At 45.2% G+C, this 27,045-nt stretch overlaps 1 protein-coding gene and 1 pseudogene across 6 annotated transcripts in view; one reads left to right on the top strand and one right to left on the bottom strand.

Moving 5' to 3' along the window:
- Window positions 1-366: 366 nt before the first annotated feature.
- AKAP12 (A-kinase anchoring protein 12) overlaps window positions 367-27,045 on the bottom strand; it is a 122,430-nt gene continuing 95,751 nt past the window's right edge. For 4 of the 6 annotated variants that reach the window (XM_055267449.2, XM_055267447.2, XM_055267452.2 and 1 more), the window contains 2 exons: window positions 5,461-10,505; window positions 367-3,178 (listed from right to left, as the gene is read on the bottom strand). In XM_055267449.2, coding sequence (XP_055123424.2) covers window positions 5,473-10,505 — 5,033 coding nt within the window. In that variant the 3' untranslated portion in view covers window positions 367-3,178; window positions 5,461-5,472. Of the gene's footprint in view, window positions 3,179-5,460; window positions 10,506-17,808; window positions 18,024-27,045 lie in introns of those variants that run through there. The other 2 variants (XM_063632242.1, XM_055267457.2) reach the window with 2 other exon arrangements.
- LOC129478201 (uncharacterized) lies at window positions 12,111-12,196 on the top strand (annotated as a pseudogene).

Below are 27,045 nucleotides of genomic sequence, written 5' to 3'. Positions count from 1 at the left end.
TCTTACAGGGTTGGAGAAAGAGGCTCTAACTCTGGTTCTGGTTATTGGTTGGCATTTCAGAGAAGGTTTGTGTGACTATCCAAAAACTGTACATAAAACTTTATATTGGGGAGTCAGAGGTCAGCTAGAAGCTTAATGAGATTCTAATTAAAGGAGCCCAGGACCCAAAAAGGTTATGATCATGAATAGAGATCTTTGTGGACTCACGCCTATCGTAGATACATTCATTCCAAACTCTCATGATGCTGTATGAACAAAGGGTGCTAAGTAGTTAAAAGCAGAGCTTAAATGTATGACGAATATCACAACAGACAAGAGAAAAGCAATCGAAACTGAATCACAGTGAAATTACAGAAAGAAAATCCATGGCATTTAATTAGATTGCATTTTATTTAGATAAATGAAAATTTGCCCCAAACAGAACTAGGAATCAAATATTGTCTTGGACTAGAGGTAATTGCTAAGCTGGAAGCTATATTGAAAACTAAAATTTCCAGCCCTTGACTATCTGTAGTTCCAAACATCAAAGGAAAATATTGGAACAATTTATCTATGTACAGAGAGAGGCAACTCATGGGTACCATAAGCAAAACAACCTGAGGGGGAACATTTGATATTACAAGAAGTGGTGAGAGTTTACAAGTCTTGCATTGCTTTCTATTGTACATGGCTCTGTAGTAATGCCAAAAATAACAAAATGTAGGCACTTGCTCTGACTTCTGCAGTTTACATTAGATTATTATGTACTTCATAAATTAACAGCAGCTTTAGAATTATAAAACAGTATTGTATTTCATGCTACTGTTGGTGTTCTTCTTGTTAAAATAATGTTCTCAACGGACATAGATACAGAGCTTGTACAGAAGTAACTCTGGGCACATCCAGATAGTACAAAAAGCAGTCATGAAGCAGCTACTCATGGAATCTCAACTGTGATGGCCAGTGAGCACCTGGCCACAGGTGGTAGGAAAAGACAAACGCGGGTGGAATTTAAACAAAAACATCAATTTCCCACAAACTACACAAATCTTTAATCTGTTCAAAACAGCACAGAATGTCTTCCTGCCATAGAGAGGAAGTCAATATGAAACTTGTTATAAATTGCTGTCATTTCCAAAACTCTTTAGTTGATGTTCAGAACTAGACACCAGCACTTGGATTTAAATCTCAGTTGGCCAAAAAAAAAAAAAAATATATATATATATATATATATATATATATATATATCTCAGAGGTTTTTTGAATTTGGGGATTTTAATAATGATGCATGGGTAGCTATTATATATATTTGAGAATAACTCCTAAAAGATGACTTCCAACTACAAACAATACTATACACTGCTATCATGAGGTGTTTTACTAATATGGCCAATCCCAATTATGTATGAAGTTAGATTTGTTAGCATAGAAGAAACTACTTTCAGTTTTAAAAGCAAACTTTCTTTCCACTAAAACTAGGCTTTCCAGCTAATCAGCAGTCAAAATTTAAATTTTCAAACTGGAGTACCAAGTTTGAATAAAATCTAGAAAGCTATATGCCAGGCCAGTTCTATATGTCAAGAGTAGATAAGTGACACTATTCTTTGTGTGACAATTGTCTGACAAAACCCTTAATGTAGGCTGAGGCAGGAGAATCGCTGGAATCTGGGAGGTGGAGGTTGCGGTGAGCTGAGATCGTGCCATTGCACTCCAGCCTGGGCAACAAGAGCGAAACTCTGTCTCAAAAATAAACCCTTAATGTATTAGCATGACTCATCATTTTGACATTTAAAAAATTTTCCAAGATTATTTCAGGAAAGGCATTTTTACTATTAAGCTTTCTTAAAATTTCTTTCTAGAGACATTTGTTATTGTTCGAAACCAAAAATATTAACACAAAAAAATTGACATTTTCAGGAATTACCAGATGGTAGAATTGTAGCAAGAATGTCAATCTGAAAAGCCACTGGTTTACTTCAGGAAAAGCATCTCGGCCATGGCTTCCTCTGAACACACAACTCAAACCAGTGAAAAGGGGTTTCATGTAATGACCACATCAGAAAGTTCTAGCTTATCAATCATTATCTTTATCATTCTAATGTGGTACACATATGTCCCAGGCTTCCTGGTATCTAATAAAACCAGCAAATCTAAGTGAAGCAAATATTTTATTTAAATCAGTCGTCAAATCACAACTTATCCAAATGAATGTGTTGCAACATTGTTCTTAAAAGAATGGCACAAATATGGCACAAACACAATCCAGTATCTATCAAAATACCATCTGTAAAGAACCTGACTTATTTCATGCCGTGTGTGAATGCAGTCCAGCATATAAGAGTAGAATCAAAAACTTACAACAATTCTTTTCTTCATAACATATAAAACACTTCACTACTTTGCCTCAGGAGTAAGCATACTTATAGGTCCAAACAACCATAACAAGTAGGAAAAAGGATGTAAAGTTAATTTGCTACCAGAAGATAACTTCTTTCTAACCTCCACTGGGTTAGAAAGAAAAATTTCCCAATGACAACAGAACATTCTGTATGTTTCAAAATGCTTTTTAGTTTTAGCACACTCCACGTAATAGGAAAGTGACCAATTTCAGAGTACCACTAAATATGGACCTCAATCATTAGTGAATTTTAAAGAATTGTACCTTGATTAGGAATGTTACATCTAGGAAGCTTTGTTTTTCGTGGGTTATAACTGAGGCTTAAAGCTCCCCAAGGCTGCACTATGGCACATGCCCCATCATATACTGTGTGATATAAAAAGCATGTAGTATCCTGCACATTTCCTTAAACATTAAGAAAAAAATATACAATAGATACAGAAAGAGGATTACTTAAAACATACATATAAATACGTAAAGAATGATACTCCAGTTTGAGAAGCAGAACTAGGTATTGCCGACTCCAGTTCCAGGTTAAGAATTTAGGACCTTAAATCAGAATTTATATGGTTATCAAGGGAAAACAGTAGGTTGGTCTTGGAAAGAGGAAATGTTAAATGGCTCTAGCTCCTGATGAAGCCTCAGGATTGTCAGGGGCTCTCTAGAAATGAGATCAGTTGATGTGCCTGCTCTCCGATTCTCAAAGTTCTGAAATACTGGTCTTCAGTCTCAGCAGCAGCATTCATTTTCTTCTACTACTTGTCTTCACATTCTGGTCTTCCAAATAGACAATGAGTTTAACTGTAGGAGGAGGAAGAATCAGCGTAAATAAAATCTCCTTTTTCTCTCTCATTTATTAACAACAGGATAGTTGTCAAAGTGACCTAACAATACCATAGTTTAACTCCATTAAAAAAAACAAAGATGGGGCCGGGCGCAGTGACTCATGCCTGTAATCCCAGCACTTTGTGAGGCTGAGGCGGGAGGATCATGAGGTAAAGAGACTGAGACCATCCTGGCCAACGTGGTGAAACCCCGTCTCTACTAAAAATACAAAAATAAGCTGGGCATGGTGGCATGCACCTATAGTCCCAGCTATTCAGGGGGCTGAGGCAGGAGAATCGCTTGAACCCAGGAGGTGGAGGTTGCAGTAAGCTGAGATTGTGCCTCTGCACTCCAGCCTGGCGACAGAGCAAGACCCTGTCTCAAAAACAAACAAACAAACAAACAAAAAACAAAGATAGGGCCAGGTGCGGTGGCTCATGCCTGTAATCCCAGCACTTTAGGAGGCCGAGGCAGGCAGATCACTTGAGGTCAGGAGTTCGAAACCATCCTGGGGGAAACTCTGTCTCTACTAAAAATACAAAAATAAGCTGGGCATGGTGGCACGTGTCTGTAATCCCAGCTACTCAGGAGGCTGAGGCAGGAGGATCGCTTGAACCTGGGAGACTGAGGTTGCAGTGAGCCGAGATTGCGCCACTGCACTCCAGCCGGGGTGACAGAGTGAGACTGTCTCAAAAACAAAACAAAACAAAACAAAACAAAACGAAGATGGGTTGGGCACAGTGGCCCACGACTGTAATCCTAGCACTTTGGGAGGCTGAGGCAGGAGGATTTCTTGAGGCCAGGAGACCAGCCTGGGCAACACAGCAAGACCCCTGTCTCTACAAAAAAATTTAACAATTAGCTGGGAGTGGTGGCATGTGCCTGTGGTCCCAGCAGCTATTCAGGAGACAAAGGCAGAGGCAGGCGATTTGCTTTAGCCCAGGAGGTCAAGGTTGCAGCAATCCATGATTGCACCACGGCATTCCAGCCTGGGTGACACAGCAAGGCTCTCTCAAAAAACAAAACAAAGATAGGGCTGGGTGCGGTAGCTCAAAAAAAAAAACAAAAAACAAAAAAAAGCCGGGTGCGGTGGCTCACGCCTGTAATCGCAGCACTTTGGGAGGCCGAGGCAGGCAGATCACGAGGTGAGGAGATCGAGACCATCCTGGCTAACACGGTGAAACCCCATCTCTACTAAAAATACAAAAAATTAGCCGGGTGTGGTGGCAGGTGCCTGTAGTCCCAGCTACTCGGGAGGCTGAGGCAGGAGAATGGCATGAACCCAGGAGGCAGAGCTTGCAGTGAGCCGAGATCGCGCCACTGCACTCCAGCCTGGGCAACAGAGCGACACTCCGTCTCAAAAAACAAAACAAAACAAAAAACAAAGATGGGGAAGGTCTTGTATTATGTTACACTACCATAAAACTAGCGACTGCAAGTAACTAACACAATGAGGGTCGGTCATTATATGCACTGGAAAATTTTTAAAAATACTTGTTACTACTGCTAGGGGAAAAAAATCCATTTTTTCTGAAAGAGCTATCAGCCATATTTCAGGCAGTTTAATATTAACCCATTTTGGGGCACTGGTTTTTTTTTGTTTTTTTTTGAGATGGAGTCTCACTCTGTCGCCCAGGCTGGAGTTCAGTGGTGCGATCTCAGCTCACCGCAACCTCTGCCTCCCAGGTTCAAGCAATTCTCCTGCCTCAGCCTCCCGAGTAGCTGGGAATACAGGCGCCCACCACCACACCCAGCTAATTTTTGTATTTTTAGTAGAGACAAGGTTTCACCATGTTGGTCAGGCTGGTCTCGAACTCCTGACCTCAGGTGATCCACCAGCCTTGGCCTCCCAAAGTGCTGGAATTACAGGCATGAGCCAGCACGCCCAGCCATTGGAGCACTAGTTATTTTTTTAAAAACTCAACAAGCTAGTTGAGTGAACACAATGTATTTCTTATGCCTTTGGGTCAAACACACACATGTGCACACACAGATGCCGCTTTATTTTCTTCTAAAGCAGTCACATTAGGGGGTAAAACGAAGCCATTCTTTTCATAACATTGATAAGACTAAATGGCACTTCAATCACCAAAAACCATGAAACTATCCTAGATCTTTGAATCTAGTTGATGGTTATTTTCCTCAACTGAAGGTTCTACATGAAGGCATTAATTATTTGCTCCCGATTCCTTATATAACAAATTTGCCATCTATTGGCATAAAAGAGAAAAATTATCTTAGAAGACAAGGAAGCTTACCTGCATGATGTTTTAAGATTCTGTAAGTTCTGACTTTGCAGATTCTCTCTCTTGTTTCTGTAACTCCTCCTGTGCTTGGGGTGTGATCGCGTTATCTGATTCACTGTGCACTTTTCCTTCCTGCAATTCTACTTCCTGGGCATCTTCCTTCTCTTTTTGTTTTGGTCCATTTGTATCTGGGGACTCTTTGGTTAAGCCTCCTGAGGCATCAGTATCAGCCAGGGCTGAGTTCTGGTTTTCAGGGTCATCGACATCATCACCTTTTTCATCTTCTTTTGGTTCAACTAGTGACTTCTCTATTCTTTCTGCTAACAAGGCATGACCATCATCTTCTGGCACAGACTTTGTTCCAGCTCCATCTCCCTCTTCCTCAGATGGGAGGACGACCTCTTCCAGCTGCTGATCATTTACAGTGGAACCTTCTACCTCAACAGTCGTGGTCTTTTCTGAGGCTTCACTCGTGTCTTTGGAAATATCAGAATGTGCTTGTCCCACTGCGGTTGACTCTGACTCCTCTTTGGCTGAAGTAATTGGTGTTTCATCCTGTGCAGAGGCCTGAGGTTCCTCTCCTTCTTTCTCCATTTCCCGTCCAGCGTCCTGGTTGTCAGCTTCTATCACGTGAGCTGGCGTCTGTAACTCAGACGTCAACATTTCGGTGGCTGTTTCTTCTGTACGTACAAACTGGTCAACGGCTGTCTGAATGATGTTTTGGACAAGTTTACTGCTTTTGGTCTCAAGTTCCAAAATCCCATTTTCAGGCTGTAAATCCTCCTCGATTGCTACACTCACTTTGACCTCCTGGCAAGCAACCTGCTCATCGACTTCATCTGACTTCCACTTCAGTGATGTGGTTTTCTCTCCTTCCAGGTCGGAACTTAAGCCTTTTTCGGTAGTAGCAGATACTATCACTGGTGTCGATTTTGCCTGACACTCGGGCCCTGTGGGCACAGCATCTTCCCCTGGATGAGCAGTAAAGTCTTCATTTTTTTCAGAGGATTTCTCTTCCAGAACTAAATGTGCACCTGCAGGCTCCAATGTTTCACCTGTTTCTAAAATGTTGACAGTTTCTCCTAAGACCTTTTCCTCCTCTGCAGCAGCTGTTAGAGTGAATGATGCCTCAGAGCTCTGAACTTGAATTTTGGTGCATACTGCCTCCTCTTGACCTGGGCAGGGAGGAGGGCTTCCTTCCAAACTGCTGACTTCCTTTGCCCCATCTATGATGGGCACATTCACTGTCTGGAGCAGCTGCTTACTGACCTCTTCAGATACGGTAACAGCTGTTTTGTGCTCAAGCTTCTCTTCATTCACATGGGTTGGCTCTGCTTCTGTTTTCTCCCTTTCGACTTGAACTACCATCTCTCTCTCCACAGGGGATGGAGCAGACTTAGCATGACTCTGCAGTTCAAGAGCATCATCCTTTTTACATTCAGCTTCTTCTGTCCCTTCATCTTTAAGGGCAACTTCAGTGACCTTTTCCTGACTGACTGTTATGCCTGTGTCTATAGACCCCTTAAGTCCTTCGACAAATGGTACGTCTTTGGTTTTCTCATCAGCATACTGGCCAGCCTCTTGAGTCCCCTCAGTCTTTGACAGAATGGATACAGTTTCCACCGACACCTCTTTATCTGTATGTTCTAGAGTGTCTTCCATCTTTGACTGTTCTTTAGTCTCTTCCTGGAACACAAAATTGGAACGTGCTAGAGGCCTCTCTTTCTGTGCAGGAACTGCCTCTGCTTCTGTGCCCCCTGACCAGGTACCAGATGCGACCTCATTCTCCTCATGGATTTCCACAATCTCGTCTTTCTGGGTTGTGCCTGGCGCGTCAAAGTCTGCTATGGGGGTGCTTCCATCGGTCTCACTGTCTGTAGGGGTTTCCAGCGAGTCAGGGGGGATAGCCTGTTCCATCACCATCTCCTGTGATTTTACCCCAGCTAAGGTTTCGGCTTGACAAGTGGTTACAAGCTCACTGGACTCTATGCTCTCTGTGACTTCAGGAGCTTTTTCAAAGCTTTCTGGGGTGGTCTGCCCCACCACCTTCCCTTGTGTAAAAGGCTCAGTTTTTGCCTCCTGAGCATCTACTTTCAACACTACATCCGTTTCTTTCTTCAGACCCGGCGCTTCAGCATCCTCTTCTGGTCTTTCTGCCTCTGCTCTCTGCACAGGCTGAAGCGCGTCTTCTGGTCCACCGGTGCCAGGCAGCTGGGATTCCTCTTTCACTTTTTCTGCCACTGCCTGGAGGACCTCTTGAGTCCGCCTCTCTTGCTCTTCTATGTCAGGTAGGCCACCTTCCACCTCCTGCACTGGAGTGGCCTCCTCTGTGGTGTCTGGGGAGTCGGTTAACTGGGAGACTGCTGACACCATTTCTGTGGTCTCTTCAGCAGCAGATGCTTCAGTCCCTTCTTCAGCACCCAATGGCCCTGCAGTTTCTGCAGCTGTCACAGCTTCAGGGGTCAATTCTGCCTCACTAACGACCGTGTCTCCCCGGGCCTCTCTGTTCTCTGGCAGAGGTTCGGTAACCGCGGGGGGTTCTTCTTCTGCAATTACTTCTCTTTCCAATACCTCCTCAGTTAACGGTGTGGCTTCAGCTTCTATTTGTTCAAGAGGTTCTGTCACTGAAGCAGATATCCACGAAGGAGACCTTTCTTCAATAATGGCGGCTGCCCTCGTCCCGTCAATGACAGCCGCTGCCATCATATGAGCCTGACTCTCGCTGAGCTCCTTGGACACCTCAGCGGCTGCCTTCTGCTCGGGCTGCTCTGTGCTTTTGTGGGCTTGCTGTGCCTCCATTTTCTCCCTTTCTACAGCATCATACTCAGACAGAGGGACCACGGCCGGGACATCAGAGTCATCTTCGTTGGCCCCTGTTGGCCCTGCGTCTTCAACAGCGGCTTGTTCTTGTTTCCCATCTGGCCTTTTCTTCCTTCGTCCAGGAATAAACTTCTTGATTGAGACCCAAGATTCTTCTTTCCCGGGTTCAGCATCTGGAGTGGAATGTTCTACACCAGACCCAGCTATGGAGTCTTCACTTTTCTCTTCCAGCTTGGACTTTGATTTTTTTCTTGGCGTGACTAACCTTTTAAATGACTCCCAGGTGGAAACGCCCTCCCCTTCGGTAGGGCTTCCAGCTTGCTCGGGGGAGGAACTTCCCTGCCCTGGATCATGTTCTTGGGAACTAGCAAGGATCCCGTCTGTCCCCGTCTCTTTGTCTTTTCCGGCCTCATCGGCTTTCTGGTTGTCTCCTCCCATTGCTTTTGGTCCCCCTTCCTCATCAGAAGAGGATCCTTTCCTTGCTCTTTTCTTGGATGATCCCACACAAATTAAAGCTTCCCAAGATACTGAGGTATCCACCTTGCGCTTCGGTTCTTCTGGCTTTGGCTCTTCCACGCTCCCTTTCATTTCGTCTTGCATTTCAGAGGCTGCGCTCTCGGTGGAAGACAAGGTAGCGCTCTTGACCTTGTCCAGCTCATCTTCTTTATCACTTTCCGAAGGCCGTCTAACGCGCTTCTTGGGCGTCACCATCTTTTTGAATGATGCCCAGGGAGTGACACCTTCTCTTTTTTTCTCTCCATCGGAAGTAGCTCCTTCTTCAGCTTCCCCATCCTGCTGCACCTCGGCTAAGCCCTTTTCCAGACACGTGATCTCCTCGGGCTCCTCAGGGGATGAGGCAGAGCTCTCGCCCTTTTGCTCCTCATGGCTGTCCGGAGAATCGGCTGGAACCTGAGTGTGCTCCCCTGATTCCTCGTCTCCTCCTCCTCTTTTCCCTTTCTGTTTCTTTCCAGAAAGCTTTTTTAAGCCAGTGCTGGTAAAAAGCTTCTTTAGTGGACTTCCCTGCACCTTCATTCTCTCCTGTGATGACAGCATTTCCACCTCACTCACAACGCCTTCGGGGGGTTTGGACAGCACCTTCTCATCAGGACCGAGGTCGGCTCCCTGTGTAGGGTCCTCTCCGGAAACGCACGTTTCTTTGAGCTTCATCAGCTCCTTGGCAGGTTCAGCTTCCTGAGGTTCTGCATTCATTTCAACCAATTCTTCAGCTGGCACAGACCCTGCTGTTTCTTCCACCTCCGTTTTCTGCTCCTCGGTTCTGTCCTCCACGGTGCTGACGTGGACTTCGGCCACAACCTCTTCTTGGTGGACTTCTATTTTCTCATCAAACACTTCTGTTGCTAACGGAGCAGGTTTCTCTTCAGAAGGTCCCTGCGAGCCACTGACTTGCTCCTCTGAGGGCAGCTCGACTTTCTCATATTCAGCTGATAACCGGGGCTCGTGGGCGCTTTCTGCCGGCTCCTGCGGGTGGGCTTGCTCGGAGGCGGTCAGCTTCTCGGAGGCAGCCTCTGCCTTTCCGTTTTCTTCTGTGTCTACTTTTTCTGGCTCTTGTTCCTTTTTCTTCTCTGAAGCTTCCACTTCATCCTCCTTCGGCTTCTTGAAACTGGTCTTTTTGCGCCAGCCGGCCCAACCTTGAGTGAAGAATTTTTTGAAGGTCGATCCCGTTTCACTGGTCACAGGACTAGTAGGAGATTCTGCAGACTTGCTGGGTTCTTTTTCTTGTTTCTCTTCTCCTTCCTCTTTGCATTCCTCCACTGCTTGGCCAGATTCGGCTGGGGGAGAAATTTCCGCTTGGCTTTGCTCGCGCTTCAGGGTCTCTTCAGGTTTTTCTGTAGATTGTTTGGGTTCGCTTTCTTTGGATGCTGCTTCTCCAGCCCCGAGGCTGGGTTCCTGGTGGTCGCCAGCCCCTGCTGCTCCTTCCCCTTCATCTTTTTTCACAGTGAGTAGCTGGACAGTGTCAGGCTTCTCTGTCTTATCCTTTTTCACAGTGAATTTAAAGCCAACAAACTTAAACACCTTCTTAAATCCAATATCATTCGCCTGGGACTCAGTGGGTTGTGTTAGCTCTTCTAAATTGCTTTCTGAAGAAGGAATCTGTTCGATTATTTCGGGCGTCTCCTCCTGCCCATCATCTGTGACGTCGTGAACAACCACTGACTTAGCAGCCATCTCCTTATCGGAGTCTCTTTCGCTCACATCTTCAGAGTCTCTCTCACCAACTATTAACAAAAAGGGGCGGGAGGTGGGGAGAAGAGAAAAGGTGATTACAATTCAAGAAAATTGTTTTTCTCAGACAGGGCCTCACTCTCTTGCCCCAGCTGGAGTGCAGTGGTGTGGTCTCGGCTCACTGCAGCCTCAACCTCCCAGGCTCAAAGAATCCTCCCACCTCAGCATCCCGAGTAGCTGGGACAACAGGCACATGCCACCATGTCCAGCTAAGATTTTTATTTTCTGTAGAGACGAGATCTCACTATGTTGTCCAGGCTGGTCTCCAACTGCTGGGCTCAAGTGACCCTCCTGACTCAGCTTCTCAAAGCGGTGGGATTACAACCATGAGCTACAGTGCCCAGCCCAAGAAAATTAACTTTTTTTTTGAGACAGAGTTTCACTCTGTCTCCCAGGCTGGAACGCAGTGGCACGATCTCGGCTCACTGTAACCTCTGCCCCAGGTTCAAATGATTCTCCCACCTCAGCCTCCCGATTAGCTGGGATTACAGGCGTCTGTCACCATGCCCAGCTAATTTTTTTTTTTTTTTTTTGAGACGGAGTCTCGCTCTGTCGCCCAGGCTGGAGTGCAGAGGCGTGATCGCGGCTCACTGCAAGCTCCGCCTCCTGGGTTCACGCCATTCTCCTGCCTCAGCCTCCCGAGTAGCTGGGACTACAGGCGCCCGCCACCACGCCTGGCTAATTTTTTTTTATTATTATTTTTAGTAGAGACGGGGTTTCACCATGTTAGCCAGAATGGTCTCGATCTTCTGACCTCGTGATCCACCCGCCTCTGCCTCCCAAAGTGCTGGGATTACAGGCGTGAGCCACCACACCCAGTCAATTTTTGTATTTTTAGTAGAGGAGGGGTTTCACCATGCTGGCCAGGCTGGTCTCGAGCTCCTGACCTCTAGTGATCCACCCACCTCAGCCTCCCAAAGTGCTGGGATTACAGGCGTGAGCCACTGCGCCCATTGAAAATTAAATATTTTAAAAATATGACCAATTAATACTTTCTTTAATGCCAGGCAATTCAAGGATAAAGTGAGATTTTACAGAGATTTGCAAATCTTAATAGATTAATGTCTACTTCTTTCCAATGACCTTCAAAAATTCAGGTTCAAAGAGAATTATCTGCTCTTTCTGTTGCTTGTTAAAGGGAAAGTTGACAAACTTAACTATCAAAAAATTAGTTCCACATAAGTAGTCACGGCACCTCTAAGAGTGAGTCAACCAGGTAGTGTATCTTCTGTTGCAATGTAAGATGGAATCCCACATCACACCCATATTTTAAACAAGAATCCATCAAGTTTTAGATATAACTTCCCACTTAACAGGAAATATAGGGTTTGAGGAACAAGCTAAAGAACAAACAAGTATCTACACAAATCTAAAGAAGGGGACATTCTATGTGGTAACTAAGTCCGACCTCAACAGGTCCCCAAAAGGGACCAGAGCTCTTTGGAGAAATTCCAGGCTGGGTCAGAGGACATATGAAGAATATTTTGTTGTGACAGAAAGGAGATGCTCAAAAGCTGATGGAGGTGTCAAAAGGACACAAGAAATGGCTTGAAGGGGCTCCCAATGCCCAAACTTTGAAGCATAGAAAAGAATAATGGATCCTTTGTAGTTTACGAGAGTGACCATTGGGTGTTCATGTGCAATGTGTGCATTGTTACCACGATGGCACATTACTCGTCTGACGTGAAAAAGAAAAAGAAAGAGAATAATGACATTGATGAGTTACAACACATTGAATAAAAAAAGAATCCATGAATCGAGAGTGATACTAAAAAAGGTAAATCAGAAGGGACCACTTCTTTAAGGAAAAAAAATGTCAATAAATATAGATATAACTTCCACTTTGATCCTCAAAGTCATTATTGTTAGAATTTTAGATGTAGAAAATCACAATTTACAGACACCATTTTAATAACTCATTCAGTCAAGGATCATACTGCTAAAACCATCAGGTAAAAGGCTGTCAGGAAACATACATTCAGAATACCAACATACAGATTACTTAATTTCAAAAAAATGTCCTTGACAATGGAGAAATCTGGCAGGCACCACCTTAACCAAGTGATCACATTGAACATCCTCAATAATGGGACAGATGCCATCGCGCTTCCTGGTGTGAAGCACTGAGAAGGACAAGAATTCATCTACGTGGCATTCCTGACCAAAAGGTTTAATGGCATCTAATCACAACGACACAACCAGACAAATCCACAATGAAGGGCATTCTGCAACACAACTAGCCTGGCCTGAAATGTCAATGTCACAGAAGGACGAAAATCCAGCAGAAACACAAAAGGATTGTCTGCAAGTAACTTTCAAATAGCTTGGTGGGTGGTGGAGCGGATGATGTGGCTTTCCATAAATGGTGAATTAGGTCAAGTGTATATAAGTGTTTACTATATTTTCCCGGGTTTGTAATTTTAAAATCATGGAGGGGAAAAGTCAAGTCAATGTGATTTAATGGGGGCCAGTAGGGGCGAGATGTATTGTGTTAAATTAAGAGATTTAAGGAACACAACAACCAGAGGTATCTGGCATGATCCTGAATTGGATATTTGTTAAGGAAAAACAGCAGAAGGACGTTTTTGGGTCTTCTTGGGAAATACTGAGTATGAGATTTGGGATTAGATGAGATGAATTTTAATTTAAATAAAAGGGTAGAGATTTGACTGCAGAAAGCAGGTTACCAAACAGTATATACAATGACCTCATTCTGGCTTAAAAACAATTGTCTCTGCTTTCTCTATCTCTCTCTCTCTCTCACACACACACACACACACACACATACACACACACACACATCCTTCACATATGATCTCTGGGGGATGCGAATGTCATTTATTTTAGTTTTGCTTGTCTGAATTTTCTTTTTTCTTTTCTTTTTTTTTTTTTAAGACAGAGTCTCACTCTGTCGCCCAGGCTGCAGTGATGTGATCTGGGCTCACTGCAACCTCCACCTCCCGGGTTCAAGCGATTTTCCTGCCTCAGCCTCCCGAGTAGCTGGGACTACTGGCCTGTGCCACCACACGTGGCTAATGTTTGTATTTTTAGTAGAGATGGGGTTTCACTATGTTGGCCAGGCTGGTCTCGAGAACTCCTGGTCTCAGGTGATCCACCCGCCTCAACCTCCCAAAGTGCTAGGATTACAGGCCTGAGCCACTGCACCCAGCCTCCAATTATCTATATCGGACATATATCGATTTTTGTACTAAACAAAAAGGTCAATTAAAATGGACACCAAAAAGATCTTAACAAAAACTGCAAAAATATACTTAATGTTTTAAGCACAAATTGAAGGTTAATAATTATAACTAGCCGGGCACAGTGGCTCACGTCTGTAATCCCAGCACTTTGGGAGGCCGAGGTGGGAGGATCACAAGGTCAGGAGATTGAGACCATCCTGGCTAACATGGTGAAACCCCGTCTCTACTAAAAATACAAAAAATTAGCTGGGCGTGGTGGCAGGAGCCTGTAATCCAAGCTACTCGGGAGGCTGAGGCAGGAGAACGGTGTGAACCCGGGAGGTGGAGGTTGCAGTGAGCTGAGATCACGTCACTGCACTCCAGCCTGGGCAACACAGCAAGACTCTGTCCCAAAAGAAAAAAAAATTTTAACTAGTACATACACCAAGACTTAGAACACAGCAATGAATACTTGAAATGCAGAAATATTTAGAAATATAGAATGCTTCCTGAAATGCATACATTCCTTCCAATTATATAATCTTATTACTCTGAAAACAATTTAATTTTCTTATTTGTGAAATATTACAAATCTATGTCTACAAATTTCCATCATACTACTTATTTGGTTTTATTTTGAAACTGAACCCCAGAAAGTCAAGTAAAAAACTAGGCTGGGCGTGGTGGCTCATCCCTGTAATGCCAGCACTTTGGGAGGTCCAGGCAGGTGGATCATTTGAGGTCAGGAGTTTGAGAGCAGGCTGGCCAACATGGTGAAACCCTGTCTCTACTAAAAATACAAAAACCGCCGGGCGCGGTGGCTCACGCTTGTAATCCCAGCACTTTGGGAGGCCGAGGCGGGCGGATCACAAGGTCAGGAGATCGAGACCACGGTGAAACCCCGTCTCTACTAAAAAATACAAAAAATTAGCCGGGCGTGGTGGCGGGCGCCTGTAGTCCCAGCTACTCGGAGAGGCTGAGGCAGGAGAATGGCGTGAACCCGGGAGGCGGAGCTTGCAGTGAGCCGAGATCGCGCCACTGCACTCCAGCCTGGGTGACAGAGCGAGACTCCATCTAAAAAAAAAAAAAAAAAAAAAAAAATACAAAAACCAGCCAGGCGTAGTGGCAGGCGCCTGTAGCCCTAGCTACTCGGGAGGCTGAGGCAGGAGAATCGCTTGAACCCGGGAGGCAGAGGTTGCAGTGAGCCAAGATCACACCATTGCACTCCAGCCTGGGTGACCGAGTGAGACTGACTCAAAAAACAAATGAACAGACAAAAACAACAACAACAATAAAATGCCTAAGGTACCCAACCAAATCAGGGCAAGAGTGTGACCTAGAGATTTTTTTTTGTCCTTGTACCTTGTTATTCTCTAAGTTAAGCTAAAGTTCTTGTTTTCTTTTCAAATATTGCTAGATTTTTGGATATTCATAGATGAATAGGTTATCTGGGCCTCTTATTCTTCAGAGACTCAATAAGGGCCTTTGCTTCAGTGGTGATGCCATAGAGTCACCATCTGTAACAGATAATCAGCAAGGCTCATTTTTCTCTGCCATCAGTATCTAAGGTAGCATTTAAAACAAAACATTTTCGTTTTACCTCTGAGAACTAAACATTTCAGATAGCGATGAAGATTTCACAAAAAACCCAAGAATCTCATTATTTTGATCTAAGGCACACTTCCTAAAGGATTTCCCTTTTTCCTTTATAAAATACACATTTGTGACCAACATTAGACTTAACAAACAATAAGGAAAAATTAAACATTCATATTAAACTTTGAAGCAAATATTCAAAGAGAAAGAAAAGTCCAGACATCTACGATTTAAACTTCTTCTACATTTTAGATATATACACTCTTCCCATTGTTTTTTAAAGCATGTATAGTATTCTGAAATAAGAAAATGCTTTAAGTTTCTGTTTGTTCCTATTATAAACTGACATTGTGATGAATTTATTTATAGTTAAATCCAAAGGTTTCTTTAAGTGTATTTCCATGAACTATTTCTTATTTTTTTCTTTTTTTGAGCCAGAGTCTTCGCTCTGTCGCCCACGCTGGAGTGCAGTGGCACGATCTCAGCTCACTGCAACCTCCGCCTCCTGGGTTCAAGTGATTCTCCTGCCTCAGCTTCCCAAGTAGCTGGGATTACAGGCGGCCGCCACCACGCTCGGCTAATTTTTGTATTTTTAGTACAGATAACGTTTCACCATGTTGGCCAGGCTGGTTTCAAACTCCTGACCTCAGGTGATCCGCCTGCCTCAGCTTCTCAAAGTGCTGTGTTTACAGGCGTGAGCCACCATGCCTGGAGGTCACAAAAGAACTTTTTGCAAACACTTCTAATGCAATTTAAGAGATGCGACTTTCCTTTTGAAAAAGTTGGATAAAATAATTGGAAATATACTAGACAAAAAAGAAAAATTCCAATAACAAACTCTATTCTAGTATGATTTCACTAGTACAGAATACAAACGTAAATTACATATCCTGCCAGCAAGCACGTGATTAAAAGCAAACACTCATCAACCTCCCTGGAATCAGAAAATGCAGACATGTCGTTAATACAGGAGTAGAAAGCTGGTGTCACACAACCATTTCCCCCTCACTATTTTCCCTCCACTCTTAAATCTGTGTTACTGTTGGAAACACTTCTGTTTCATTCTGAAAGAGCTGAAATGTTTATAGACAGAACTAGGGAGATAAAGGTTCATGAACCAGCTGCTAGCAGGCAGAACAAAACAGCTATTGGGCTGGGCACTATGGCTCACACCTGTAATCCCAGCATTTTGGGAGGCCGAGGCAGGCGGTTCACTTGAGGTCAGGAGGTCAAGACCACACTGGCCAAAGTGGTGAAACCCCATCTCTACTAAAAATACAAAAATCAGTCATGCATGGTGGCGGATGCCTGTAGTCTCAGCTACTTGGGAGGCTGAGGCAGGAGAATCACTTGAACCCGGGAGGTGGAGGTTGCAGTGAGCCAAGATCACACTACTGCACTCCAGCCCGGGCGACTGCCATCAGTATCTAAGGTAGCTGTTACTGAAGAGCTATTGATAGTTCAGTATAGCTTAACAATAATCAGATGTTCTCTTTATAAAGAGTGAGTTATGAGTTGAACACATAATAAAACGTATATAGAAAAATTTTAAGTTGTAACTGGTCAACAAGTCTGCAGTCTCTTTTGACCTAAGTAATCCTAAGAGCTACAATTGTCAGAACAATCTTCTGGCGCCTCCACGCTTTGTGCTTCACCCTGATTTCGGCCTCCACATACCCTCTGTGCTGGAGCAATGTACACATTCCATACAAGATACCTGCTAAGCAAGGCCTCCTAAAATACCGCTTCTATCACATCACCAGGCTGTTGACTCCTAATGGCTCCAGGGCCTAGAGAACAGTCTTCTAACCTACCTAGCCTGGCAGGTACCTATATCTGTACCCGCGCTGTTGAGATCCTGACCCCAAAACACATGCGATCGTGTGGCCCCCCACTGGGCTTGGAACCCGCATTGAAGCCTAGACCGTACTTCCCAGCCTGCCCCATCACTGGGCTCCACACTCCCCATGGCGCAGCCCAAGTGTTGAGGCCTGTTCCATTCTGTTCTGCGTCCCACACTTTGCTGGCCTCCAGGCCTCACAGTGAGGGCAACTTTGCTAAATCCTGGTGACTTTTTGAGGCCTAGGTCATCCTCGACCTGCCCTGCCGCCCACCTCCCCAGGTGACCGCAGCCACAGCCATGTCCATTCCAACCCCCCGACTCCCCTTTCAAGCCAGAGTCTTCCGAGGGGTGTCCTCTGGGTGGCAGGAAGTGGGGCCCACCCTGGGGCATCCCTGGGGTTGCGGCTGTGTTAAAGTGTTTCTCTCACATCTCCCTGTTGGAGGTAGGCTGCTAGCGCAGAGCGTTTTGGCACCTATGTCACGGGACCCAGAACGAGGCCTTGCCTTTCTGGGGCTGGGGGCCTGGGGCAAGATCAAGGGCAGCGGGCGGCTCTACAGCCTGGGCTGGGATGCCAAGGGCGCAGGCCCTTCCCGACCTGTCCCTGAGCGCCTTGGCCAGTAGAGAGGCTTTCCCAAGCCTGGGACGGGGAGAAAGGAGGATGGAAAACCCACACACCCATCTCAGGCCAGTCCTAAGGGACAGTTGGTGGCCCTCGGGATTCCGCGTCCACCATCGCCGCGGGGCGAACTGCCGCTTGGGGGCACGTGCTACTCACTGCAGAGTTTACTCCACCAAGGCATGGCGCGCGCAGCCCGCCGGCAGGGGCAGCCCAACAGCGGCCCGCGAGGCCCAGCGCGCCCCTGCCGGCTGCCATAGCTCGCGAAAGCCTGGGCCCGGGAAGCCGGCAGCGAACGTCACAAAGGACGCAGCCTCCCCGCGCCCGGCGCCAGCCCTCGACCTCCCAGGAAACCCCCGGGGGTCCTGCGGACCGCCCCAGTGGGGTCACTTCAAACCATCCTGCTAACTAACTGCCAAGCCGCCGCTGAACTTCCCTGACACTTAATTTCAACAAAAAGGGCCTCGAGGCCTGGCGCGGTGGCTCACGCCTGTAATCCCAGCACTTTGGGAGGCCAAAGCGGGCGGATCACATGAGGTCAGGAGTTCGAGACCAGCCTGGCCAACATGGTGAAACCTCATCTCTACTAAAAATACAAACAAATTAGCCGGGCGTGGTAGCACATGTCTGTAATCCCAGTTACTCGGGAGGCTGAGGCAGGAGAATCGGTTGAACCAGGGAGGCGGAGGTTGTAGTGAGCCGAGATCGCACCACTGCATTCCAGCCTGGGAGACAGGGCAAGACTGTCTCCAAAAAAAAAAAAAAAAAGAAACAAAAACAAACAAAAAGGACCTCGACAATGGAGAAATCTGGCAGGCACCACTTTAACCAAGTGATCAGACTTATCCTCGATAATGGAATAGATGTCATTGTGCTTCCTGATGTGAGGCACTAAGAAGGACAAGAATTCATCTTTGCAGCACTGCTGATCAAAATGTTTAACGGCATCTAATCACGAGGAAACAATCAGACGAATCCACAGTGAAGGACGTTCTGCAAAACAACTAGCGTGGCCTGAAATGTCAATGTCACAGAAGGACGAAAATCAAGCAAAAACACAATGGGGTTTTGTATGGCAATGGCCAAGGCATGGTGGAACCTGCTCGTGGGTTTGGCTTGGTTGTAAAGAGCTTTAAGTTCTTGAGTATTCGCCCATGAGGGTATCAGTCAAGTTCCCATCACAAAGCCATCACTTATAGAGCCTTACGGGCTAGAAGGTGGAGCTCACCTGCTCCCTCCAACTGGGACTTCAAAAATAGTCATCTGTGAGAATGCAAATGGACAACCACTTGGGAGGACAGTCTGTGGTTTCTTTTCATACTGAACACACTCTTACCATATGATCTGGCAATCATGCTCCTTGGTATTCACCCAAATGAGTTGAAAATTTATGTCCACACAAAACATCTGCACACAGATGTTTATAGCAGCTTTATGCATAATTGCCAAAACTTGGAAGCAATCAGATGTCCTTCAATAAGTGAGTGGATAAAGTATGGTATATCCAGAGAACAGAATACTATTCAGCACTGAAAAAAAAAACTACCACTGGGCGCGGTGGCTCATGACTGTAATCCCAGCACTTTGGGAGGCCGAGGTGGGTGGATCACGAGGTCATGAGTTCGAGACCAGCCTTGTCAAGATGGTGAAACCCTGTCTCTACTAAAAAAAAAAAAAAATACAAAAATTAGCCGGGCATGGTGGTGGGCGCCTGTAATCCCAGCTACTCGGGAGGCTGAGGCAGAGAATTGCCTGAACCTGGGAGGCAGGGCTTGCAGTGAGCTGAGATCACGCCACTGCACTCCAGCCTGGGCAACAGGGCGAGACTGTCTCAAAAAAGAAAAATTAGTTATCAGGCCATGAAAATACATGGAGGGAACTTAAATATATATAGCTAAGCAAAAGAAGACACTCTGAGGAAGATACACAATGTATGATTCCAAATATATGACATTCTGAAAAAGGCAAAACTATGGAGACAGTAAAAAGAGCAGTGGCTACCAGGGGTTGGGGGGAGGAAGGGATGAATATGTGAAGCACAGATGATTTTTATGGCAGTGAAGCCATTCTGTATGACACTGTAATGGTGGGTACACATCATTATGTATTGGCCCAAACCCACAGAATGCACACCACCAAGAGTGAGCCCTAATGTAAACTATGGACTTTGGGTGATAACAATGTGTCAATGTAGGTTCATTGATTGTAACAAACGACCCATTCTGGTGGGAATGTTGATAAGGGTTGGGGGAGGCTATGCAGACACTGGGGCAAGGGACACATGGGAATTCTCCGAACTCTCCACTCAATTTTGCTGTGAACCTGAAACTGCTCTTAAAAATAGTCTATTTTTAAAAATGGTCATATGACTTGACCAATGTCATATAGGTGTGTGGTATCTCAGGAGAGCCAAATGCTGGCTGGGGAGTGCTTAGAGTGAAGGCACTAAAGAAGCAAAATACACAGTTTGTCTTTTTGAAAGAAAAGTCAATTTCATACATTTTTAAAGCATAAACGTTTTTTCCATAAATCATTACAACCTTTTATAGTTCATAAGCGCCACTTACGGCAAGAACAAGTATTTCGATATGTCAGCTCCTACACTTAGATGGAAAAACTGCTTTATGTCTAATGTGGACAGCAATTTGAATTCTATTTCAGTGTGAAAGGCAGAGTTTATTCATAGTTACAGTCATGCATCGTTTTGAAAAGGAAAGAGTGCATACATCCTACCCACCCACTCACAGATAGTGATTCAAAAGATCACCCGAGCATCATTTTACAACCATCAAAGTGAAAGCTGGGTAAAGCAAGAATCGTAAGGGTGCTAAAGTGCTAAATGGAGGGGAGGGGAGGATATTTATATGCTTATTGTTGAAAGGGAGGGAGAAAAGCCCAATTCTACAGTGGAGAAATTGGAAAACACCTTAACATCAGCCTACAAGGGACAGATGGACACTGCGTGCAATACCCTGAGAAGGACACAACATCACCTTTGCAGGATTCTGGCTTAGAATGAATAACCTATGGCCAGGTGCAGTGGCTCACGCCTGTAATCCCGGCACTTTGGGAGTGTGAGGTAGGCAGATCACCTGAAGTCAGGAGTTCGAGACCAGCCTGGCCAATATGGCGAAACCCAGTCTCTACTAAAAACACAAAAATTAGCCGGGCGTGGTGGTGGGTGCCTGTAGTCCCAGCTACTCAGGAAGCTGAGGTGGGAGAATCGCTTAAACCCGGGAGGCGGAGGTTGCAGTAAACCGAGATCACGCCACTACACTCCAGCCTGGGCAACAGAGCAAGACTCCGTCTCAGGGGAAAAAAAAAAAAAAAAGAATGAGTAACCTAACCTACATTGATTTAGGCAAAAGAAACATCAAATAAGGAATGAGTAGAAATGGGGAGAGAACTTATACTTTGAACATATCAAAGTCTAAAAGACAAAAGCTATAGAAGTCTTCCAGATTAAAAGAAGCTGAAAAGGCAACAACAACACAAAATCTCTGACCCTAGGGTGGATCTTGTAATGCAAAGAGGAATGCTTTAAAATGGACATAATTAGATTAAAACTGACAAAATTAGAAGCAAATTATAGAAAAGTTCTGTAATAACGTAAATGTATAGTATTGAGAACTGTCAATAACTCTACTGTGGTTATGAAAGGGAATATCCCTATTCTTGGAAAATACACACTGAAATATTTAGGGGTAAAGGACCATGATGTATATGTAACTTACTTTCAAATGCTTCCCTATTTTTTTTTTGAGACGGAGTCTCGCTCTGTCACCCAGGCTGGAGTGCAGTGGCGCAATCTCGGCTCACTGCAAGCTCCGCCTCCCGGGTTCACGCCATTCTCCTGCTTCAGCCTCTCCGAGTAGCTGGGACCACAGGCGCCCGCCACCACGCCCGGCTAATTTTTTTGTATTTTTAGTAGAGATGGGGTTTCACTGTGGTCTCGATCTGACCTCGTGATCCGCCCGCCTCGGCCTCCCAAAGTGCTGGGATTACAAGCGTGAGCCACCGCACTCGGCCATTTTTTTTTTGTTTTTTTTTTTTTGAGACAAGATGTCCCTCTATCACCCAGGCAGGAGTACCGTGGCGTCATCTTGGCTCACTGCAGCCTCCGCTTCCAGGGCTCAAGCGATTCTCCAGCCTCAGCCTCCCGAGTAGCTGGGACTACAGGTGTGAGCCACCAACTCCTGGCTAGTTTTTGTATTTTTAGTAGACACAGGGGTTTCGCCATGGCTGGCCTTGAACTCCTGAGCTCAAAGCAATCCGCCTCAGTCTCCCAAAGTGCTGGGATTACAGGTGTGAGCCACTGTGCCAGGCCTTCTTCAGTGAATTTATTAATATATCTCATACCTACGTGAGTTATAACAGAAACCTGTGGACTGATGTTTGTTTTGTTTTCCAACAAAAAGAGAGTAAATATAGCAAGTGAGGGAAAATGTTGACAATATCCCACTATTTGGGATAGGTGAATCTGAGTAAAGGGTATGGGTGTTCTCTGTATTCATTTTAGTTTTCCAGCTTTCTGTATGTTTAAAGTTATCTTTCTTTCTTTCTTTTCTTTTTTTTCTTTTTTTTTTTTTTTTTGAGACAGAAACTCTTGTTGCCCAGGCTGGAGTGCAATGGCGCGATCTCGGCTCACTGCAACCTCCGCCTCCCAGGTTCCAGTGATTCTTCTGTCCCAGCCTCCCAAGTAGCTGGGATTACAGGCGCCCGCCCCCATGCCTGGCTAATTTTTTGTATTTTTAGTAGAGCCAGAGTTTCACCATGTCTCTACTAAACTGTAGAGACTGGTCTCGAACTCCTGACCTCAGGTGATCTACCCACCTCAGCCTCTCAAAGTGCTGGGATTACAGGTGTGAGCCACCAGACCTGGCCTGAAGTTTTTTTTTTTTTTAAATCACTTGGAAGAATGCACTCTGAATTGCAGATAACTACTAAAAATTATAGAAAACAACAAAATACAGAGTGATGATTTACCCAACCTGATTTTAGAGGAGGATATCCGATATTTGCTTCACATTACATACCCTAATATAAATTTTGTCTATGTATTAAACAACAGGAAAACGACTTAACTTTCCCCCACCAAAGCAAGAAAAAGAATTCAGGCAGAGGGGAAGAAAATTAAAGAGCAGAAGTTCCGGGGACAGACTGGTGTTTAAATTTTAGCTGTACCACTTACTAGCACTGGGCCCTTGGGCAAAATCTCTGTTCTTAGACATTTCTCAAAAGAAGACATACAAACGGCAAAGAAACATATGAAAACAATTCTCAGCATCACTAATTATCAGAGAAATGCAAATTAAAACCACAATCTTGCACCAGTCAGAATGGCTATTTTTTATTATTTATTTATTTTGAGACGGAGTCTCGCTCTGTCGCCCAGGCTGGAGTGCAATGGCGTGATCTCAGCTCCACTGCAACCTCCGCCTCCTGGGTTCAAGCAATTCTGTCTCAGCCTCCCGAGTAGCTAGGACTACAGCCGCACGCCACCACGCCTGGCTAATTTTTATATTTTTAGTAGAGATGGGGTTTCACCATGTTGGCCAGGTTGGTCTTGAACTGCTGACCTCAGGTGATCCACCTGCCTCAGCCTCCCAAAGTGCTGGGATTATAGATGTGAGCCACTGCGCCTAGCCAGAATGGCTATTATTAAAAAGTCAAAAACAACAGATGTTGGCACAGATGTGGAGAAAAGGGAACGTTTATACATTGCCAGTGGGAATGTAAATTAGTAAGAGAGCTATAGAAAACAATATGGAGATTTCTCAAGGAACAAAAAACAGAACTACCATTCCACACAGCAATCCCATTATTTGGCATCTACCCAAGAGAGATAAAATCAATTTATCAAAAAGATGTATGCACTTCTATGTTTCTTGCAGCACTATTCACACTAGCAAAGTCATGGAACCAACCCAAGTGTCCATCAAAGTTTGAGTGGATAAAGAAAATGTGGTCCATATACACCATGGAATACTATGCAGCCATAAAAAAGAATGAAATCATGTCCTTTGCAGCAACATAGAAGGATCTGGAGGCCATTATCCTAAGTAAAATAACTCAGAAACAGAAAGTAAAATGCTGCAATATTTCTCATAAATGGTAGCTAACCAATGAGTACACAGGGACATAAAGATGGAAATAATAGACACTGGGGACTCTAAAAGGGAGGGAGGGTGGAAGGGAAGTGGGAGTTGAAAAATACTATTGAGTACAATGTTCACCACTCCGGTGACGGGTACACTAGAGCCCAGACCTCACCATTATGCAATATATCCCGGTAACAAACCTATACATGTATCCCCTGAATCCAAATGAAAAATAAGGCCAGGTGCAGAGGCTCACAGGGCTGTAATCCCAGCACTTTGGGAGGCCGAGGCAGGAGGATTGCTTGAACCTGTGAGGTGGAGGTTGCAATGAGTGGAGATCGTGCCACTGCACTTCAGCCTGGGTGACAGAGTGAGTCTCCATCTCAAAAAAAAAAAAAAATAAAAAGTAAAAATAAAAAGAAAATGAAAATCTCTGTTCTTAGCGTTCTCACCTATAACATAAGTCACTTATAGGTGAGGACACTAAGGCTGGTTATGAGGATGAAGTATCAGTTGGCTTTCTATCAAAATAACAAAAACTTTAATATTTTTGCTTGTTTTCTTCAGAATAGAACGACTTGTTTTTCATTACTTTTTGCCAATTCCAAACATAATCAGTATAAATTGTAGAAGACTTTAAAATACAGAGAATAGGAAAAATTTTTCATAAGTACAACATCCAGATAATCACTATTTGTGTTGTTTTTTGAATAAAGTCTTCAAAACTAAGACCTAATGGCTGCACACTTTGTTTTTCTGTCCCCATGGTTAGATAATGTCCAATTTTCACCATCATGCTTTGTCACAAACATTCCCGAGTATAAAATCATTGTCCAAATGCCTGAATGAGTTTTGGACAGAAGAGGGCAGTATTGAACAGCTTTCAGCTCTGCTGAACCAGCAAGCTCTTGATTTTCAGGACCAGAAGTCACTGAAAATCACCAATACAAAAAGTTGAAGGCCGGGCGCGGCGGCTCACGCCTGTAACCCCAGCACTCTAGGAGGCCGAAGCGGGCGGATCACGAGGTCAGGAGATTGAGACCATCCTGGCTAACATGGAGAAACCCCGTCTCTACTAAAAAAACACAAAAAATTAGCCGAACATGGTGGCAGGTGCCTGTGGTCCCAGCTACTCGGGAGGCTGAGGCAGGAGAATGGCGTGAACCCGGGAGGCGGAGCTTGCAGCGAGCCGAGATCGCGCCACTGCACTACAGTCTGGGCGACAGAGCAAGGCTCCGTCTCGGAAAAAAAAAAAAAAAAAAAAAGTTGAGATGCACTCTTTTATTTTTTTGAGATGGAGTCTTGCTCTGTGGCCCAGGCTGGAGTACAGTGGCGTGATGTCAGCTCTCTGCAGCCTCTGCCTCCAGGGTTCCAGCGATTCTCCTGCCTCAGCCTCCTGCGTAGCTGCGATTACAGGCATGCCACCACGCCCGGCTAATTTTTGTATTTTTAGTAGAGACAGGGTTTTGCCATGTTGGCCAGGCTGGTCTCGAACTCCTGACCTCAGGTGATCCACCTGCCTCGGCCTCTGAAAGTGTTGAGATTACAGGTGAGCCACCGTGCCCAGCTGAGATGCACTTTCAAATCCTGTAAAGTTGAATGTGACACTGTGCCTATTTTTACCACCTTGACTTTCAACATCAGCATTTCAAGGGGAGAAAAGGAGCACATATTAGTATGTCTCGAGTTAACTCCCTATCTTCTAGTTTTCTTTATTTGCACCATGTAAAGATGCAGATCCCTTTTCTGTTTTTGTTTTGTGTTTGTTTTTGTAGAGATGGAGGATCTCGCTGTGTTGCCCAGGCTGGTATTGAACTCCTGGCCTCAAGTGATCCTCCCACCTCAGCCTCCCAAAGTGCTAGGATTACAGACGTAAGCCACACAGCCTGGCCAGATGCAGGTCCTTTACCCCAAGTATGGGTCAAAGGTGGCCGGGACCCTTCTTCCTGTGCTGACCTCCCCCTCCTCACCCTCTTCTTCACTTTTTTTGCTTTCCCCGGCCCAACTGTACATGATACACCAAAATCACCCCCACATTTCCCAGGTTCTTGCTGCAGGTAAAGAGTACCAAACAAGACCATATCATTCCCTTGTAGTTTGTGGTTAGCAGAAACCTTTCAATTTTTTTTTTTTTTTTTTGAGACACAGTCTTGCTCTGTTGCCCAGGCTAGAGTGCAGTGGCGTGATCTCGAATCACTGCAGACTCCACCTCCTGGGTTCAAGCAATTTTCCTGCCTCAGCCTCCCGAGTAGCTGGGACCACAGGGGCCCGCCACCATGCTCAGGTAATTTTTGTATTTTTAGTAGAGACAGAGTTTTGCCATGTTGGCCAGACTGGCCTCAAACTCCTGACCTCAGGTGATCCGCTCATGCCGGCCTCCCAAAGTGCTGGGATTACAGGTGTAAGCCACTGCACCCGGCCTGAGAAAGTATTTTTACGTGCTCCCTGCATGCTGGTTGTGAATGAGTTAAAGATTGTAGCTTAGTGAGCACAGCGGGAGGCTGTTAAATGCATTATAAAATAGCCTAAAAGATGTGGCCGTGGCAGGCAGGAGAGGCTCAGACCAGAGGCTCAACCCACTCCCACTGCTGGGAGTGAAGGGAGTAAGTGATTGATAAGAGGCCTCTAAAAATAATGGAGGGGGCTTCCAGGACAGGCAGCCAGTGCTCATCCGTGCAGGCCTGGCATGGTGGAATCCATTCACAACCACACTTCATCACAGCCTTCCGTTAGGGCGCTTCTTTTAATTCAAAACTCCTATGGAATTTTTATCTGCCTTAGATTTGTCTGACTAGCTACGAAGAGGAAAATCAAAAAGCTCCATCTTTGATTTGGGATCACTGATATGGGGATGTACTTTTTGGTGCCCCTAAAACCTCCTTTGATTTTGGAGTGGCCTCTTCCACACAATGTATAGTTTTTTAACTCATGTGTGATTGAATGATCCCGCCATTTTTAAATGCGCTGCTATCCACCCAAGTCTCTCCGATGCCCAGAAAGCCCAGTCGTGGTGCTCACGTACTCACTGGTGCTGAGGTTCAGCTAGAAACAATTCCAGCATCCCACTAGGTCACAAAGATGGCCAAAATGTTAAAGGGAGGGGTCGGTGTGTCCCCTGTAGAAGCCTCTGGAGCCCAAACTCACAGGCACCTCCGTCTTCATACTGTCCTGCTAGTCACTGGTCTTTTCCCACCC

This window comes from Symphalangus syndactylus, chromosome 2, assembly GCF_028878055.3.
Source record: "Symphalangus syndactylus isolate Jambi chromosome 2, NHGRI_mSymSyn1-v2.1_pri, whole genome shotgun sequence".
NCBI classification, from domain to species: Eukaryota; Metazoa; Chordata; class Mammalia; order Primates; family Hylobatidae; genus Symphalangus; species Symphalangus syndactylus.
This window is presented reverse-complemented; position numbering and strand designations above follow the sequence as displayed.